The sequence below is a fragment of the Microcaecilia unicolor genome, chromosome 1, assembly GCF_901765095.1.
Source record: "Microcaecilia unicolor chromosome 1, aMicUni1.1, whole genome shotgun sequence".
Lineage (NCBI taxonomy): Eukaryota > Metazoa > Chordata > Amphibia > Gymnophiona > Siphonopidae > Microcaecilia > Microcaecilia unicolor.
Genome location: NC_044031.1, coordinates 510,337,119 through 510,354,102, shown reverse-complemented (window position 1 = coordinate 510,354,102; position 16,984 = coordinate 510,337,119). Strand labels below are relative to the sequence as shown.

General features: G+C 40.6%; 1 protein-coding gene across 2 annotated transcripts in view; it reads left to right on the top strand.

Annotated features, from left to right (window-relative positions):
* ARFGEF1 (ADP ribosylation factor guanine nucleotide exchange factor 1) overlaps positions 1-16,984 on the top strand; it is a 456,734-nt gene that overhangs the window by 335,782 nt on the left and 103,968 nt on the right. For both annotated transcript variants that reach the window (XM_030215298.1, XM_030215307.1), the window contains exon 30: positions 8,636-8,765. In XM_030215298.1, coding sequence (XP_030071158.1) covers positions 8,636-8,765 — 130 coding nt within the window. The remainder of the gene's footprint in view (positions 1-8,635; positions 8,766-16,984) is intronic.

The window sequence follows — 16,984 nt, the reverse complement described above, 5'->3', positions numbered from 1 at the left end:
CAGCCGGTTGAGGCTAGTTATGGTGTCTAAGAAAGGACAAACTTGTGTGCTTAATCCAAGCCGTTGGCAAAACAAAATCTCACAAAGTTATATCTCAGAAAAAGAGTCTCAAGAGAATCTTAAAGGAATGCAGTCCACTCAATAGTGGAATTCAGCCCCTTAGGTGCTATTGATTGTAGGGCATGTATCCATCGTTCGCATTGAGTCAGTTTCCTGTCATGATCGCCCCCCCCCCCCCCCCCCCCGAGAGGGAGGCGCCACCTGCTGTATAATGCAGCATCTAAAATCTTTAAAGACATGACGAGTTTCCTTACAGTGTTGAACTAAAGGAGCTCCTAACTTGTGGGTGGATATACATGACTTATGTTCTATTAGCCGGACATATAAAGTCCTGCTCGTTTTGCCTACGTATATTTTATTGCATGGGCATTGCAAGACATATACTACATGTGTTGATTGGCAATTTGTATTTGACTGTAGATGATATTGTTTCAAGTCCATAGGATTAGTGAAAATTTCACATTCATCCATAATGTCACACATACTACATGCGCGGAGCAAATTCAACAAGAAGTGAAATCTTTAAAAAACAACTACTGAGACTCTGATTATAGATAAAATAGTGGTACATAAGAAGATAGAACAAATTGAAAATTTCAATAGACGACTGAATCTGAGAATTTTGAATTTTCCCTGGGTACAAGGCTTGAGTTCTACTGACTTATTTAAAAAATACTTGCAAGAAATTTTGTTATGCCTAGCTTCAGCTATACCTCCATTAAACAAAACATATTACTTACCAATTCCTATTCAAGCTGAACCTGGAGATAATGGTGATAAAATGACATATTCAAGAATTATCAACAAAATCAACAAGAACCGTTGGATATTTCATTAATTCTAGAAACATTATTGACTGAAATAGAACAACGTAGAACCCTGCTGATTTCACTTGTCTTTGAACAAGACTTAAACTCAGTGTTAAAGTTATACTTCAAGAATTCTCTAAAGACTTTTTGTGGTCAACGAATCTGAATATATCCTGATGTCTGTAAGACAACTCAGGATAAAAGGAAAAAATTTCTGACTTATAGAGAGGAGACAAGAGCTTTAGGGGCAACATATTTACTAGCGTATCCATGCAAATGTTTGATTAAATATGTGGGTACCAAATATATATTTTTTGAACCAGAACATCTCAAAATATTTCTAGAAATGAAAAAGCTTACCATTAAACCTAAAGAGTAATGGAAAGATAATAACTGATTATAAAAAGAAATAAAGGGATTACAAAGGCCAGGCCATTTACCTTATTACAAGATTCTCCCACTGATCTCCTACTGTCTTAATCACTCCTCCTCTTTACTTTAGTTTGTGGTCTAAAGAATTGTATAACTTCAGTTAAGGTTATTACTTTCAGAAAATGCCTTTTATTATTTGTATTCAATGTTATTCAATGTATTACAAATACATGTTAATTGTGTAAGAAAATATAAATTTATAAATTAGAAAAACCACATACTACATGCTTCACATTTCATATGTTTCTTTCTGTTGTCTGATCTCGCTTAGCTGGCAGGTCTGATGGGCTCAAAATTGTCCCAGTTGGCTTTCATAATCTTTGCCACCTCTTTCCCTCCCTTCGAATACCTAAGGACAAACGTGTCCACATTGGTATTTTTCTCTTCTTCTCCTTCATGTGAAACAATTGCTTGATCTTGTATTAAGAGTGAATCTCTGTCATTATATTTTGCTCTATGATATGCTTGTTTCACTATTCCCCTCGGATATTATTGACATACGAACATAAGAATTACTACATTATGTCAGACCAAAATCTTTCTAAGTCAGGGGTATCCAACCTTGGTCCCCTCACCAGGTCAGGTTTTCAGGATTTCTGATGAGATCTATTTGCATACAATGCAGTATGCTCAGAAAAATGGAATGCGGTTTGTGGAGTTCCTCAGGGCTGTCCACTCTCTGTTCTATTTAATGTACTTATGGCATCACTGGGCTTTGACTTGGAAACAGCTGGGTTTAGAGCATTCATGTATACTGACGATATTACAGTTCTCATCCCTGTAACAACAGATACTGGAGATACGAAACCACAAATAGAGAAATGTATGTAAATGATCTCTAAATGGATGGTTAATATCCATTTAAAACTTAATAGTGAGAAGACCACGTTTCTAGTAGTCGGTCATAAGGAACCTTCATTAGAAATGTGTTCACTGGTAGTAAATGTATTCATTTATAAATTGGAGGCCTTGAAAATTTTAGGATTTATTATAGATCAAAACTTAACATGGGAGACTCAGATAAATAGCATTGTAAAGAGAAGTTTTTGACTTATGAACATTCTAAATTGTGTGCGGAAATATTTCACTCTAGAAATTTAAGCTATTGGTACAAGCTCTAATCTTGACAAAAATTGATTATTGTAGTATTATTTATCTAGGATGTGCTAAACATTTAATCAGAAAGTAACGCACTACCTAGAATACTGCCATTCAACTTGTTAGTGGCTTGAAAAAGTTTGACAGAGTATCACCTTATTATATTCAATTTCATTGGCTACCGGTGGAGGCCCAAATGCTTTTTAAATTATGTTTTGTTTTAAAGACGGGACAGCGCTTAGATCGCATCTTTTTATTTTCAACAATTTTTATTGATGATTCATCATACTGTGAACAAGCAACAGACGCAATATGCGATAAACTGCTAACAAACACATCTGAGTGTGAGCATGATAATATAGTCTCATCATCAAAAAAATTTTTTAACATTCCCCCCCACCCACCCCATCCAATCTTATACCCCACCCTCCTTCCAGTTTTATTTCCCAGTCATTTTTATTAACCCAGAAAAAAAATGAAAAAGCAATCAAACATGTTAATAACATTTTACAAAGAACCCCTCCTATTCCCCCCACCCCCCTCCTCACACTTATAAACAAACCTGAAAGTTAGTAATCCCATACTGTAATTGCAGTTCGACAGCAGGATCAATAACACCATAATACAAGAGGCAAAGACAAACTAGCATAGTATACTACTAAGGACCTTGTTTCTCATAACTGTCCCGTAGAACACCACCTCTCTGCCGTTTGCAGAAATAATGGCGGTTATCAAGTGCTAGTAAAATGGCTGCTACCGCATGTTGGATTTTTAATACCCTTAGGTGAGTACCAACTAGACCAGTGAATTGCTGCTGCGCCGCTTGTCATTTTGACCCGCGACTATTCAAGTCCCCTCCAATTTCTTGTATTGTCATCCTTAATTGAAACCATTCTTGCAGGCAACTATCTTGCTATTGATTCCACCCCACGACCAGTCAGCAAGTTGTATGTGCATTGTATGACCCACAAATACCTCTAGGTCTACAACCAGATAATATTCTTATCAGCAAAACCCTGATATGGTACCCCATGTTAACTATTCCCTTATCCAAAATTCCCTCCTACCCTCCCTTTAATTATGTGTGAAATATTACTATGTGAACAGAAGCAGGTAAACTCCATTTTCCCCCGTGCACGTTAACTTAGTGCCAAAACTACACTATCCTGAAATATTTTGTCATATTTCAACAGCCTCCTATTCCTCCTCTTACCCCCCCACACACACACTCAGATACCCCACCCATCTAAATCCGGGAAAGAGAACTAACTCCCTCTCAAGGAGAGGAAACCCTACTGATCAATCTCCCAATTTATTACGGACCAGACTCCTACCATGGGGAGATAAAGAAGCCAGGTAGACCCCCCCCCCCCCCCCCCAAATTTTCAGAAATTGAGCTTTCCGCTTAAAGGAACCCCTAACCTCCCTTGCCTCCCTGGACAATAGTAAATGTACTGTGTTACGCCAATGCTAGAAGTCAGGTGATTGTGACGATGTCCACTCCTGTAAAATGCGTTTCCTCGCCAGCAAGCACAACTTTCAAAACAGCAGTGTCTCTTTCGCCGTGGAACCCCCAAAGGATCCAGGGCAATCTAGTATCAGATGAACCGTAATAGTTCACAAAAAGAGAAAAGAAAGATAGTCAATAACTCTACGCCAAAAAAGGCGTATCACTACACATTCCCAAAAAGCGTGAAAAAACGTATTGTTGGCTATCTCATATTTAGGGCAGCAAGGCGATTGCAACCCCCCCCCCCCCCCCCCCCCCCGTCTTAAACAACTGAACTTGGGTAAAATAAACTCTGTACAACACGCAACATGCACATTCTCTAAAGCTAGCGTTGCTTACCAAATGTGAGATCCTCCTAATTGAACAAAATTAATCCCACGAAGGTAAATTCATACCTAGATCTTGTTCCAGTTTTTGTTTGGTGACTTCCAGATCTTTAGATCTCTCAAATTGCCTCAAAGCCCTTTGAATGCAAGAAATAGTGGGAGCGTCCTCTGATATAGTATCATAAAAGTATTTAAGGCTGGCTCCAATCCACCGGCATAAAGCCTCCCTTTGTAAAGATCGTATATAATGTTTTAGCTGACAATGAGCAAAGGTGTTACCCCATTGAATATTCTCCGGGACCTTTAAGAGGTCCAATGACTTCAAAGCTCCATTCACATCCAGAACCTGTTCCAAATATTCCAGCCCCAGATCTTCCCATTGAGCAAATACCAAATTATCTGAACCCGGCTGAAATGCAGGATTTCCCTTGATAGATAGCAAATCCGTTACCCGGGGATTTCCACCCAAACCACTCACAACACCCTCCACGCTTCTCGCAGAGGGCTCAATAACACACTATGTCTCATATGTCAGGGAATCAAAAAGCCATCCACTTGCAAAAGTGAGAGCAAATTAAATGAGGTAAAATGTGCTATCTCCATGGTCAGGGGGGTATAGTAATTAGAAGAATATACCCAATCTTGAACATGTCTCAGTAGGCAGGCCACATTATACAGCCTCAAATTGGGCAAGCCCATCTCCCCCTGAGCCCAATTCCCCAGCAGGCATTGGCTTCTCAACTTTGGCTTCTTGTTAGCCCAACAAAAGCAAATCACTAATCTGTTATAGCGCCAAAGATCTTTCTGCAAAAGTCGCAGGGACAAAGTCTGCAACAAATACAACCACCTAGGTAATATTACCATTCTAATAAGATTAATATATCCTATCAACGGCAAGGGTAGTGCCTGCCACTGTTCCAACTGTTGCTCAGTTTTAAGCATCATCTGGGCCACATTAGACTGATACAGATCCTCCACTGCAGCCGTAAGAGATATCCCCAGATATTTAAAAGATTGATCTGCCCATCTCAAAGGAAATACCCTTGTCCAGGAGAGCCTTACCTGTTGCGGGTTAGCTAAAGCCTCCCATTTATCTAAATTTAAATGAAACCCCGCAAAGTCACCAAACTCTCTGAACGTCTCCAACAAGGCCCTTAACGAGTCCTGCGGTTCTATCAACAACACCAACAGGTCATCAGAAAATGCCGCTACTTTAAAGCACTCCTCACCTACCACAACGCCATGAATATCAGGGTTAGCGGAAATATCTCTAACAAGAGGGTCTAGATGCAAAACAAAAAGCAATGGCGACAGAGGGCACCCCTGACGTATCCCACAGCCTATCAAAAAGTCTCCAGAGATATGACCATTCACCATCACCCTTGCCCACAGTGAATCATATAAAGTCCAAACTGCTTTAACAAACCTCCCTCCAAAACCATAGGCCTCGAATGTCGTAAATAGGAAATCCCATTGAACCCGATCAAAGGCCTTCTCAGCGTCAAAACTATCAGGGAAGGCCTACGATGTATCCGTACTGACGCCAAAGAAGCCAAAATCCTCCTAAGATTTTTAGCCACGGACCGCCCCTGAACAAATCCCACTTGCGAGTCATGGATAAGAGAAGGCAAGATACGCCCTAACCAGTTCGCTAGTATTTTTGCAAGGATTTTTACCTCACAGTTTAAAAGAGATATCAGCCGATAGGACTCTGGTAAAAGGGGATCCCGATTTGGTTTGGGCAGCACTATAATTTTTTGCCAAATTCAAATGTCCTGGCAAAATCTGTGCATCTACCCATGCATTAAACATCTTAGATAAGGGCTCAACAATCGCATCTCCCAGCAGTTTATAAAATTAATCTCGAAAGCCATCCAGCCCCGGAGCCTTTCCCAATTGGCTGCAACCGATTGCCCATATAACCTCATCCGGATGGATGGGCGCGTTCAAAGCTTCCCTATCTGAGTTAGAAAGGCGAGGAAGGTCTTGGCCCTCCAAATATACACTACCCAGGAGGCCCTCAGAGTCTGAAGGGGTGAACAAATTTTGATAAAAAGATTTAAAAGTGTCACAAATAGCGCTATCCTTGTGAAGTAGCTGCCCAGCTGGGCCCCTAATGGTAATAATCTATCTTGATGCCTGCTTTTTTGCAATCAGTCTAGCAAATACCACTTTTGTTACCATGTTTATATAGTTTTATTTTTTTTGTTGGTATCTACAAAAGGCTTGAGATTTAACCGCCCTATCGTGAATTAAAGTGTTTAAAGCTGTCTGAACTGACAGTAACTCCTGTTTAAGAGCAGCGCATGACTGCCTACCATATCTTCTGCGCAAGATCCTCACTTGCCACTCCAGGCGAAGAATTTCTCCATCTCTAATTTTCTTACGATGGCTAGAGTAACTAATGATTTCCCCTCTCAAAACTACCTTTGCTGCTTCCCAAAAAAGGGTTACTTCATTTGTAGATGCCTCATTGAATTGTTTGTACTCCTCCCAGCTTGCTAATAACTTCTCTCTAAATTCCCCATCCTGATAAAGTAAACTCGGAAATGCACAGGCCCCATGGGGAGACACCACACCACTAGGTTTCCAGTCCAACCATACCACAGCGTGATCAGAGATCGCATATGGGCCGATCTGAACGTCTTCCACCTCCGTAAAAATCGATCTAGAAGTCAACAAGTAATCAATACGCGATTGTGTTGCGTGTGCTCGTGACAGGTGTGTGTAATCTTTCTCAGTTGGGTGTAATACCCGCCAAACATCCAAAAGGTCTAATACAGTACAGAGGTTCAGCAGACCCTTACCAGACCCCATGCAGAGACCGGTGTGGTGAAGAATATATCTTGTATGTATTTGTAAATGAACTTCCCCTGAAGCAGCCTGTTTTTGGCGAAACAGGGTTCCCCTGTAGGGAGATTGGATCATTGTTGCTGCAAAAAGGACATCAGATAATGCATATATTTCATCATCCAAGATAAGTAACGTTTGGTCATATACTCTTTACTTTAAAATCTGAGTCTCACCCCATAGATATTTTGTAAAGGTGGTTATGCAATAGTTTCATGAATATAAGAAAATATGTGGAGTTTTTTTTTTATGATTAATGAAGAGTCCTCTTTATCCAGAAAGGTGTGTCCTTTAAAACGAGGTGTCTCCGGGTTTACTGAGGTCTTTTTTTTCTCCACTAACATTTCATTGAAACTTGCTGGATACGCCTTCGAATACCTGACACATAATTGTAGGATTATTGGTATAATTTTGGTATTGAATTCTACAAATTCCAAAGATTGTACAGGGTAATTAAAGTCACCCATTGTTGCAGTGTTCCCAAATTTGTTAGCTTCTCTAGTTTTTGTTAACATTTCTTTATTTGTTCGTTCTGGCCAGTCTCTAAGATGCCTATTAATCTACGTTTTTATTTAGTGCTTAGGCTTCTAGCACTTTTATAGAGATATTTTTGTAGTTGTTTCTACAACCTGCTTAGCAGTTGATAGGGATAATTTTCAGTCTTCACTCATTGTCTGTCCTTCCTGTGAAGCCATATGGCCTTGTTGCAATCTATTGGGATGCCCTAACTTCCCTGTTTTGATAATATCCTTCAAAAATACCTTACTCTGAATATGATCTATTATTTATCCAAGTACATCACATGCTCTCAAATATGGGAGGTCCCCGGATCTTTCACACAAGTACCAATATTCTCGGACCTCCAATCTTGCCATGATAATCATTTCTCTCTTTCATAGGAGAGAAAGTGGCCTACTGGTTACTGCATTGGGTGAGAATCAGGAAAGCAAGGGCTCAAATTCTGTTTCTGCCACTAACACTTTGTGTGACCTTGGGCAAGTTCTCCCATTTCTTCAGGTTCCCACTTTGATTTTAAGTTCCTCTGCATTGGGGCCATATTGTATCGAAATACATATAAGTAGTGTACAGCACTGCATAGATTCAGTAGTGCTATAAAATAACTATTATAGTCATCCCTAGTCACCCAACTCCAAGAAAATAGCTATGGCCAGCCCTACCACAAAATAGATCGATACTGATGTGTTTTTCCGTCTATTCCACCAATGCCTTACCCCCTGGTTTCCAGCATATCTTCTCTGTCCAGTATTTAATGGTATCTCTGAGGTCCTGCCACCCCATTTTACTCATATTCTGTCCAAGCCTTCACAGTACCACCCCAGTCAGCTTCCCCCACCACAATCACAGTAATGCAAATAAAAGCCTTCAGTATCCACTACTTATAATTAGGAAATTTTAACCTTTTTTTCCGAATCTAAGATGCCCATCATCCCATGTTCTTGAAACAGCAATATTTGGGCCTACCAGTTTCAAAGTTGCTTTCACAAGTTTGTTGTACCACCTGTTTTTTAGTCTATCTTTTTTTCTTTCAGGGGGTTAACAGTAATGTTTGAAGTAATGAAGACTTATGGCCATACGTATGAAAAACATTGGTGGCAAGATTTGTTTAGAATAGTATTCAGGATCTTTGATAACATGAAACTTCCAGAGCAACAAACTGAGGTAAGCTAAAGAGAAATCTTTATTAAAAGTTTAGATATGAACAAAATGTTGTTTGCTTTTGTCTAAAATCATGTTCAATCCGTGGCAGAAATTTGCTTTTTGATTTCATATCCTGTACCTAGTTTTGCTTTATTCAGTATTTTTTGCCTTTTCTGACTTTCATTGTTATAGCGTTTGGTTGAGACTGTGGTTGCCATGTTAGTCCAGTTGAAGTTAACAAATAAGAACACATTTTTTTAAAGGTGAATTTTAAAAATCTATGCTGAAAACCCACCTTTTCACTACTGCTTTTGGCTCCTAGCCACTACTCATTTGCCTCCTCCCCCCCTTGTTCCTTCTCACCCAGTACTTCCCTCGCCCTTAATTGTCTTGTCAGTCTTTGTTATTTTAGATTGTAAATTCTATTGAGCAGGGACTGTCTCTCTGTGTCAGGTGTTCAGCGCTGCGTGCGTCTGGTAGCACTATACAAATGCTAATAATAATAATTAATTTTGTTTTTACTGGACTAGCTTAATATATTTCTTGACCAGCTTTTGGGAGTAATACTCACTTCACATCAGAACAGAATGAACCAAAGATAACATTACTAGAATATATAAGTGAATTATAAAAAATAAGTGTTGCATCCCTACCTTGTTCTTCTGGCAGTGGCCATATTGGCAGGATCATCTGAGCAGCAACCATTTTGGGAAGATCATCTGAGGGGCAGCCATCTTGGAAGGATCATTTGAGGAGCAGCCATCTTAGGTAGCTCATCAAGGAGGCAGCCATCTTGAATGTCTTTTGAGCGTGCCCTATAAGATCTGTCGCCTCTCAGCCTCCTTTGATTGGAGGCCTATTTAAGAGCTGGCCTGGGACACCATCTTTGCTTCGGCCTCTATCTTGTTAGAGGTTTGGTGCTTGTATCGTGTGCTTCACTATTTCTCGTCTGCTTTACCTGCTTTGACCTTTGGACCGTTCCTGACTACCCACTGTATCACTTCCTGCCTTGACCTTTGGACCGGACCTGATTACCCACTGTGTTACTGCCTGCCTCGACCTTTGGACCGGACCTGATTACCCGCTGTGTTGCTGCCTGCCTTGACCCTTGCACCGTACCTGATTACCCACTGTAGTGCTGCCTGCCTTGATCTCTGGACTGTACCTGCCTACCTGCCAAGTTATGCCTGCTCTTACCACTAGCCAGGTCAGTGGCTGCCCAACCTCATCCAGATTCCGAAGTCCTTGTGGCCACCTGCACCTGGGGGCTCAACTCCTGGGGAACGGTGGTCGCTTCCCAGGTGAAGCTAGGGGCTGTCCGGCTGCCTGACCGAGTGCGGCGCTGCTCTTCATCCACCGTGCTCAGTCGTGGCACAAGGGCTCACTACCAGTCCGAACAATAAGGCTGCAAGTTAATCACAGTTAACTCTGCAATTAATGCATTAATTATTAATTGCAATTTTAAAAAATGAATCACTTTGCAACGTCTCCTGTCTCCTCCAAACATCTCTTCTGCTCAACTCCTCTCCCAAACCCTGCCCTCGGTGCGATCCAGCATCTTTCCCCCCACCTTCAATTGGTCCCTGGCAGCAGCAGTGTTTTGAACATGGGCTGCCTACAGTCTGGTCTGAAGCTTTCCCTCTAACCCATCCCACTATACAAAAACAGGAAGTGATGTCAGAGGAGTTGGGACTAGCCAGAGGGAAAACTTCAGAGCAGGCAGCATATGTTTTAACGCTTCCACTGCCAACAGAAGATCACCTTTAAGGTAGACCAGGGTGGAGAGACTGAGAGGGAGGCAGATGTTGAACCCTGGGTGGGGGGATAGGAGTGAGCTGCAAACTCACAAGCAGAACTGGAGGGGGCCGCTGGTGGAAGTTATGGCCAGTCAAAAGAAGAGCTTGATGTTGCTCACCACCAAGTTTGTGTCACTGCTTATGGGAGTAGAGGGGAGGGAGGGAGAGGTGCTGGACAGAGGGTGGAAGGAAAGAGAGATAATGGATCTGGGGGAAAAGGAGAGAGAGGGAAGGAAGAGAGAGAGGAAAAAAGAGAGGGAGAGAAGGAAGAGAAAGGGGAAAATGGTGGAAGGGAGGAAGATTATCAGACCTGTATGGGAAGCGAATGTGAATGAAATTTGATATGCTGAATTTCTGTAGTTATAATCAAAGCGGTTTACATATTATATATAGGTAGTTGTGGGCAGTGGAGGGTTAAATGATTTGCTCAGTCACAATTAAATAATATACCTTTAATTGTGTGATTAATCGCGATTGAAATGCAGCCATAATAAAAGGAATTCTGGTGAAAGGGGAAGGAAGTTGATGGGTTAGCAGAAGGTGACAGTAACATTTTATTCCTCAGTATGAGTTTGAAAGCCCCTCACATCCCACTTAAACTTCATGCTTAAATTTGGCTTTTTCCCTAAAAATTACGGGGGAATATCCTCCTTACTCCCATTCCTAAGGATACCAAGAAAAAATCAAATGACATCACAAACTATCGTGCAATTCCCTCAGTACCACTGGTAATTAAGTTAATGGAAAGCAACTTGCAGAGTATTTAGACAAGTTTTCTATTCTACATGATTCACAATCTGGCTTCCGATCCTTATACAGTACTGAAACGGTGTTGGTAACCCTTATATCTAAGTTCAAACAACAAATCGCTGCTGGCAAGAGTATACTTCTTCAATTCGACATGTCCAGTGCATTTGATATGGTTGCCCACGACATCCTATTACATCTTTTGGACTATTTCAGGATTGGTGGAAGTGTACTTAAATGGTTTAAGGGTTTTCTTTAACTCAGATCGTATCGAGTGAAATTGAATTCAACTTTATCCTCTTTATGGAATGCAGTTTGTGGAGTCCCTCAAGGCTCACTAATTTTCCCCTATATTGTTTAACATTATGATGACTCCACTGGCCAATGCCCTATCCAAATTAGGATTAAATCCATTTATATACGCGGACGATGTCACAATATATATACCTTTTAGACAGAACTTGGATGAAATCACCAATCATATTATTCTTGGTTTGAACACAATGAACGAATGGGCTAACTCATTCCATCTGAAATTGAATACTGAAAAGACTCACTGCCTCATTTTATCATCCCAGCATAACAAATATAATCCTACTACTTTAAATACTCCCAACCTTTCTTTACCTATTTCAGATAGTCTGAAACTGCTAGGGATCACAATTGATAGACACTTAACACACTGGAGACCCAAATAACTAACACCACTAAGAAAATGTTTTATTCAATGTGGAGACTTAGGCGAATAAAACCTTATTTTCCCCGTGATGTCTTCCGCAATCTGATACAATCTATGGTTTTAAGCCAGATGGATTACTGCAATGTTATATATGCAGGCTGCAAAGAATATTTACTCAAGAAATTACAGACTGCTCAAAACACTGTGGCAAGGCTGATATTTGGAAAATCTAAATTCGAATCCACTAAGCCCCTTCGCGAAATACTGCACTGGCTTCCCATCAAAGAATGAGTTGCCTTCAAGGTCTGCACCTTAATTCACAGGATAATCTACGGAGAAGTTCCAGAATATATGCTTGAACTGGTTGATTTACCACCTAGAAATAGATCCAGTCTCTCACGATCCTACTTGAATTTACACTACCCAGATTGTAATGGTCTCAAGTACAAATCTATTCATGCCTCCAACTTTACATTTATAGGCACTCAACTGTGGAATGCCTTACCCAAATCAGTAGAAATCTACCCAGATCTACCTAAATTTCAGAAAATTATTGAAGTCCGTACTGTTTAAGGAAAGCTTACTTTCCAGGTTCAACATAATTCTGATCAACTCCTAATCTTAACAAGGTTCATGGACACTAATTATTCTTTATTATCTTTGTACATATTTGTTTTATATGATACTTACTATCTTTACTTTTACTATGTAAGCCGCATTGAGCCTGCTCTGTGTGGGAAAGCGCGGGGTACAAATGTAATAAATAAATATTTTTGCTGAGTCCCTTTCTTTATCACTTTCAGAGGATCTAATTAGTTTCAAAAGTCTTAAGTTCCTAGATTGTTTTAAATATTCCGTGAGGAATCTTGACTATAAACCATTGATATGGTGATGTCACTTTGGGCTGCTCTGGGACATGTAATCTGGAACATGAGTTGATTCTTATCTTTAACATCCGATCTGTCTCCACATCTTTCATATTTTCTGCATTGATTAAGACATACTACCGTGGATATTTTGCCATATGGATGAGTATGAGGTTATATATGATGTGTGTTGGCAGAGTTTTCACATGGCTTATTGTAAAGAGTTCTCTCTTCCTTCTGAGTTTCTGTTAGAAACTTGCTTGTCAATCATTTTTTCTTCAGGTTAGTTGGCTATCAGAAGGACAGCTCTTAGAATGTAGGCTGTAAGTATTCAGCACAAGTATGCAGATTGATTAATCAATAAGAGCATATTCTGGAAAGATATGGGGGAAGATTAAAGATTGTTTTATGCAGTTAGGGAAGTGAAGTTTTACTTTTTATTGTTTTTATAAAGGTATTGTCTGTACCAGTGGTGTAGCCTCCTCTAGACTTCCAAAGGCAGAGGCAGCATTCCTGAGCCAGCATGAACTGTACTCTCACGTCTTGTGCATGCACAAAAACTGAGCATGTGTTGTTAGGTGCTCAAAAACACTACCACTGCCTTTGAAGGACTAGAGGTCAACTGGTGGGGCTTAGGGATCCCTGCCAGCTTTTGAGTTAAGGGTGTGCCAGGCAGGAGTGGAGAGGATATTTCATGACCACCAAAACCTTGCTGTCTGGTTATGCTACTGGTCTATATATCAGTGATTCTTAAACTTTGACTTTGGGTGTCTGAGCCCCTTTCTTCCTCAGTCCCATGTTTCTCACCTCATTTAAGGTGCAGATGGATTGCTTCTCTTCTTGTCTAAATGATGTCTCTTCATTCCACTTATCGTTTATCTCCTTTTTTTATAATTCCATGTTTTTGTCTTAAACCCACTTTCCCATCTTTAAAATATGTACATTCATCTACAAAATTATCTATGGCATGAGCCCAGATTACATGATGAAGCTGATAGATAAACCTACCTTCAATACGTCTACTGGATCAAGAAACTATTTCATACTACATTTTCCTAGCTATAAAATATAGATATAAATCCCAGTGGTGTAGCCATAGGTGGGCCTGGTTGGGCCCTATGGACTCAGGCCCACCCAAAATTGTGACATTCTTGCTGTGGCTGGTGGGGATCACCAAACTTTGCCAGCTGAAGATTTCCTCTCCTTGGGCAGCCCTTGCTCTTCCAAATGTCAGCCAGTAACACTTGCCTTGAGCTGACGCTGAGACCGGCCCTTCTCTGCACATGCTCAGTTTTCACACATGCAAAAGCTCTGAGCATGCACAGCCTGCCAGCAGCAGCAGTTTGATGCAAGTGCTGCTGGCTGCCGTTTGGAAGAGTGCTGGCTGTTCAAGGAGGAGGAGGAAATCTTCAGCTGGCAGGGTTTGGGGATCCCCGACAGCTCAAGTATTTAATATTTGGGGGTTTGTGAGGAGGGAGAGAGGAGCAAACCAGAGGGGAAGGTAAATTCCATGCCCACCCACCTTGGGCTCAGGCCCACCCAAAATTGGCCATCTGGCTACGCCCCTGATAAATCCATATTGAACAGAGATTTCTCACCGGTTCAAAATGGTGGAACACCATCCCTAGTGAGATAAAAGGGATTACCAACTATCTAATATTTCACAAATTTCTCAAGGCATTCCTTTTAAAGAAATTTTTGCATTGTGAGGCAATGAACTAATCAGCAAGTATATATTTGTCTGCTCTTTTCAAAATCTCATTGTTTTCCTCATACTTGTAAAAATGTATGCAGTTGTAGTCTTAATTATTGTAAGCCACATTGAATTGAATAATTAACATATGGATTATATAGGATAAAAGCACCAATCAATAAATAAATAAATAACCTTTTAGGCTGACAATGCATATCTAGTCATCTTTTGCTCAGTCTATTGTGGCTTGAAAAGTGTGGGGGGGATTAGCTCCTGAAAGCTAGTCAAGAAATGTATTAAATCAGTCTAATAAAATGAATCACATTTATATACTATTATTTCTGAAGTAGACAACTGGAGTTGCTTCAGAGTCCTGTGATCCTAGTAAGTTGGCTTTTCTGCTTCTGCTTTAAAATTACTATTTTTTAAAATGAATCACATTTATATATTTTTAAATTATTATCTATTATTTCTGAAGTAGACAACTGGAGTTGCTTCAGAGTCCTATGATCCTAGTAAGTTGGCTTTTCTGCTTCTGCTTTAAAATTACTATTTTTTTTTCTCTTGAGGACAAAGCAGGCCATCACATTTGGTTGACATCGTCTGAAGGAGTTCGGTACAGACGCTACCCAGCATTCCAACCTTTCCAGAAGCATCATGGGACCAGCAGTCTGTTTTTTTTCCCACAAACCTGAGCAGACTTATATTTTCAGCTCTCCTCAGCATGTTTTCTTCTTTATGTTTTCCCTTCTTGCAGCCTTTGCATCTTGAGTACGTGGAACCTTCTCTGCCTTTCCCCTTACTTTTCTTAGTTTTGCTGACCCTTTTATAAGTTCCCTTTATTTTTGATGTGACTCCATGGCCCACTTAGGTCTGAGCTTCCTGGTTAGGTCTTGCTATTTAAAAAAAAAAAAATTGAGCCATTTAATTTCGCTGCAGCTATTTTTGTCCTGATGCCTCTTAAAACTCCCAGTGGCTTCAAGAAGTGTTCTCAGTGCAGCAAGATCATGTTTGTGACTGTCCCTCACAACTGTCGCTTGCCATGCCTTGGACCCAATCACATGACATCTAATTATAAACTCTCTCCCAAAATGCAGAAAAGGACCTTTAAGAGTCAAGAGGTGCAGCATGGAAAAACATTTTGGCACTCCTAAGTCCAGTCTCCATGGATGGCAGAGCTGCATCAGACATGGTCTCCACCTGCTTCACAGTGTCAGGCATTGATAGGGCCCCATCAGGCCAATTATCAAACCCGTTGTATTGCTCTGATATTGCAGCCTGCTCACTTTAATCACCACAGACTGCTTAGAAAATAAAATACTACAGACTCTTTTAGATTTGTATTGGGTAAATAAAACTTTATTTGCACTTTAATTGGAGATTGTTGTTCCAACTATACAATGATTAAGAAATACACACACTAATCAAGTACATTACTAAAGGAAGGCTATATATATATATATATAACTCACAACATCACTGGTCAGGAATTATTTATTTATTTATAGCATTTATATCCCACATTTTCCTACCCGTGGGCAGGCTCAATGTGGCTTACATCAATCTAGCAACAAACATTCAGACACATTTCAGTTGAAGAGGTTGGTGAGTAATTACAGAGGGGAAGAAAAGAAAAAGGGTAGTAGAGGTCAATACGTCCGTATGATAGTTGCAGTTCAGGAGTTATTCATGCAATTATATCATTCAGGCCCTTATCAGCTGGGAGGCCCATTGCAGCGAAAGCCCAAAGTCTCCATATGACCAGGAACAAGTCTTTTCTGCGCGATGCGTCCATCCACAGATGAGCCTCAAAGCTCTGCTGCAACAAGCCCCCTTTTTATTAAGCTAAAAGTTATCCAGGAATGTACATGAGGATTCAGCCACACGCTCTCAGTTCAGGTAAACAAACCACTGGCCAGGTGGCTTATCTCCCAAACCTCAAGCATACCTTGCCTCCGTCCTGCACAAACTGGCTTCAGAGACATTTCAACCTGTTCTTGAGATGTGCCTTATCTCATACATTGTTCTTGAGATGTGCTTTATCTCATACATTGTTCTTCAGATGTGCTTTACATTCCAGCCTGTTCTTTGAGATATACAAGGAAAGTCACTTTTGGTCAAAGACAGAAGATTTTAAAAATGTATTATCAGTCAAAGCAAGACTGAAAAGCAATCCTTAATATTTTCCATCACACCCGTCACCAAGGACACAGCAGGATTTGGCATTGTCCTCATTGGCATTGAGGGACCCAAGTGTCATGCATCAGGTGGAGGCAAAGAAGCACCTACGTTGAACCTCTTTAAAATGTGGTGCCAGGAGCTCCAGGATTCCGGCATCATTGGTACATAAGAAATGTCGACACCTAGACAATCTCTCCCCCTTCATGGAGTTGGTGCTGATGCAGCAGCCTCCTCGGAGCCAAGACTAGCCAATTTGGTTGCATCATCTTCACAGGCAG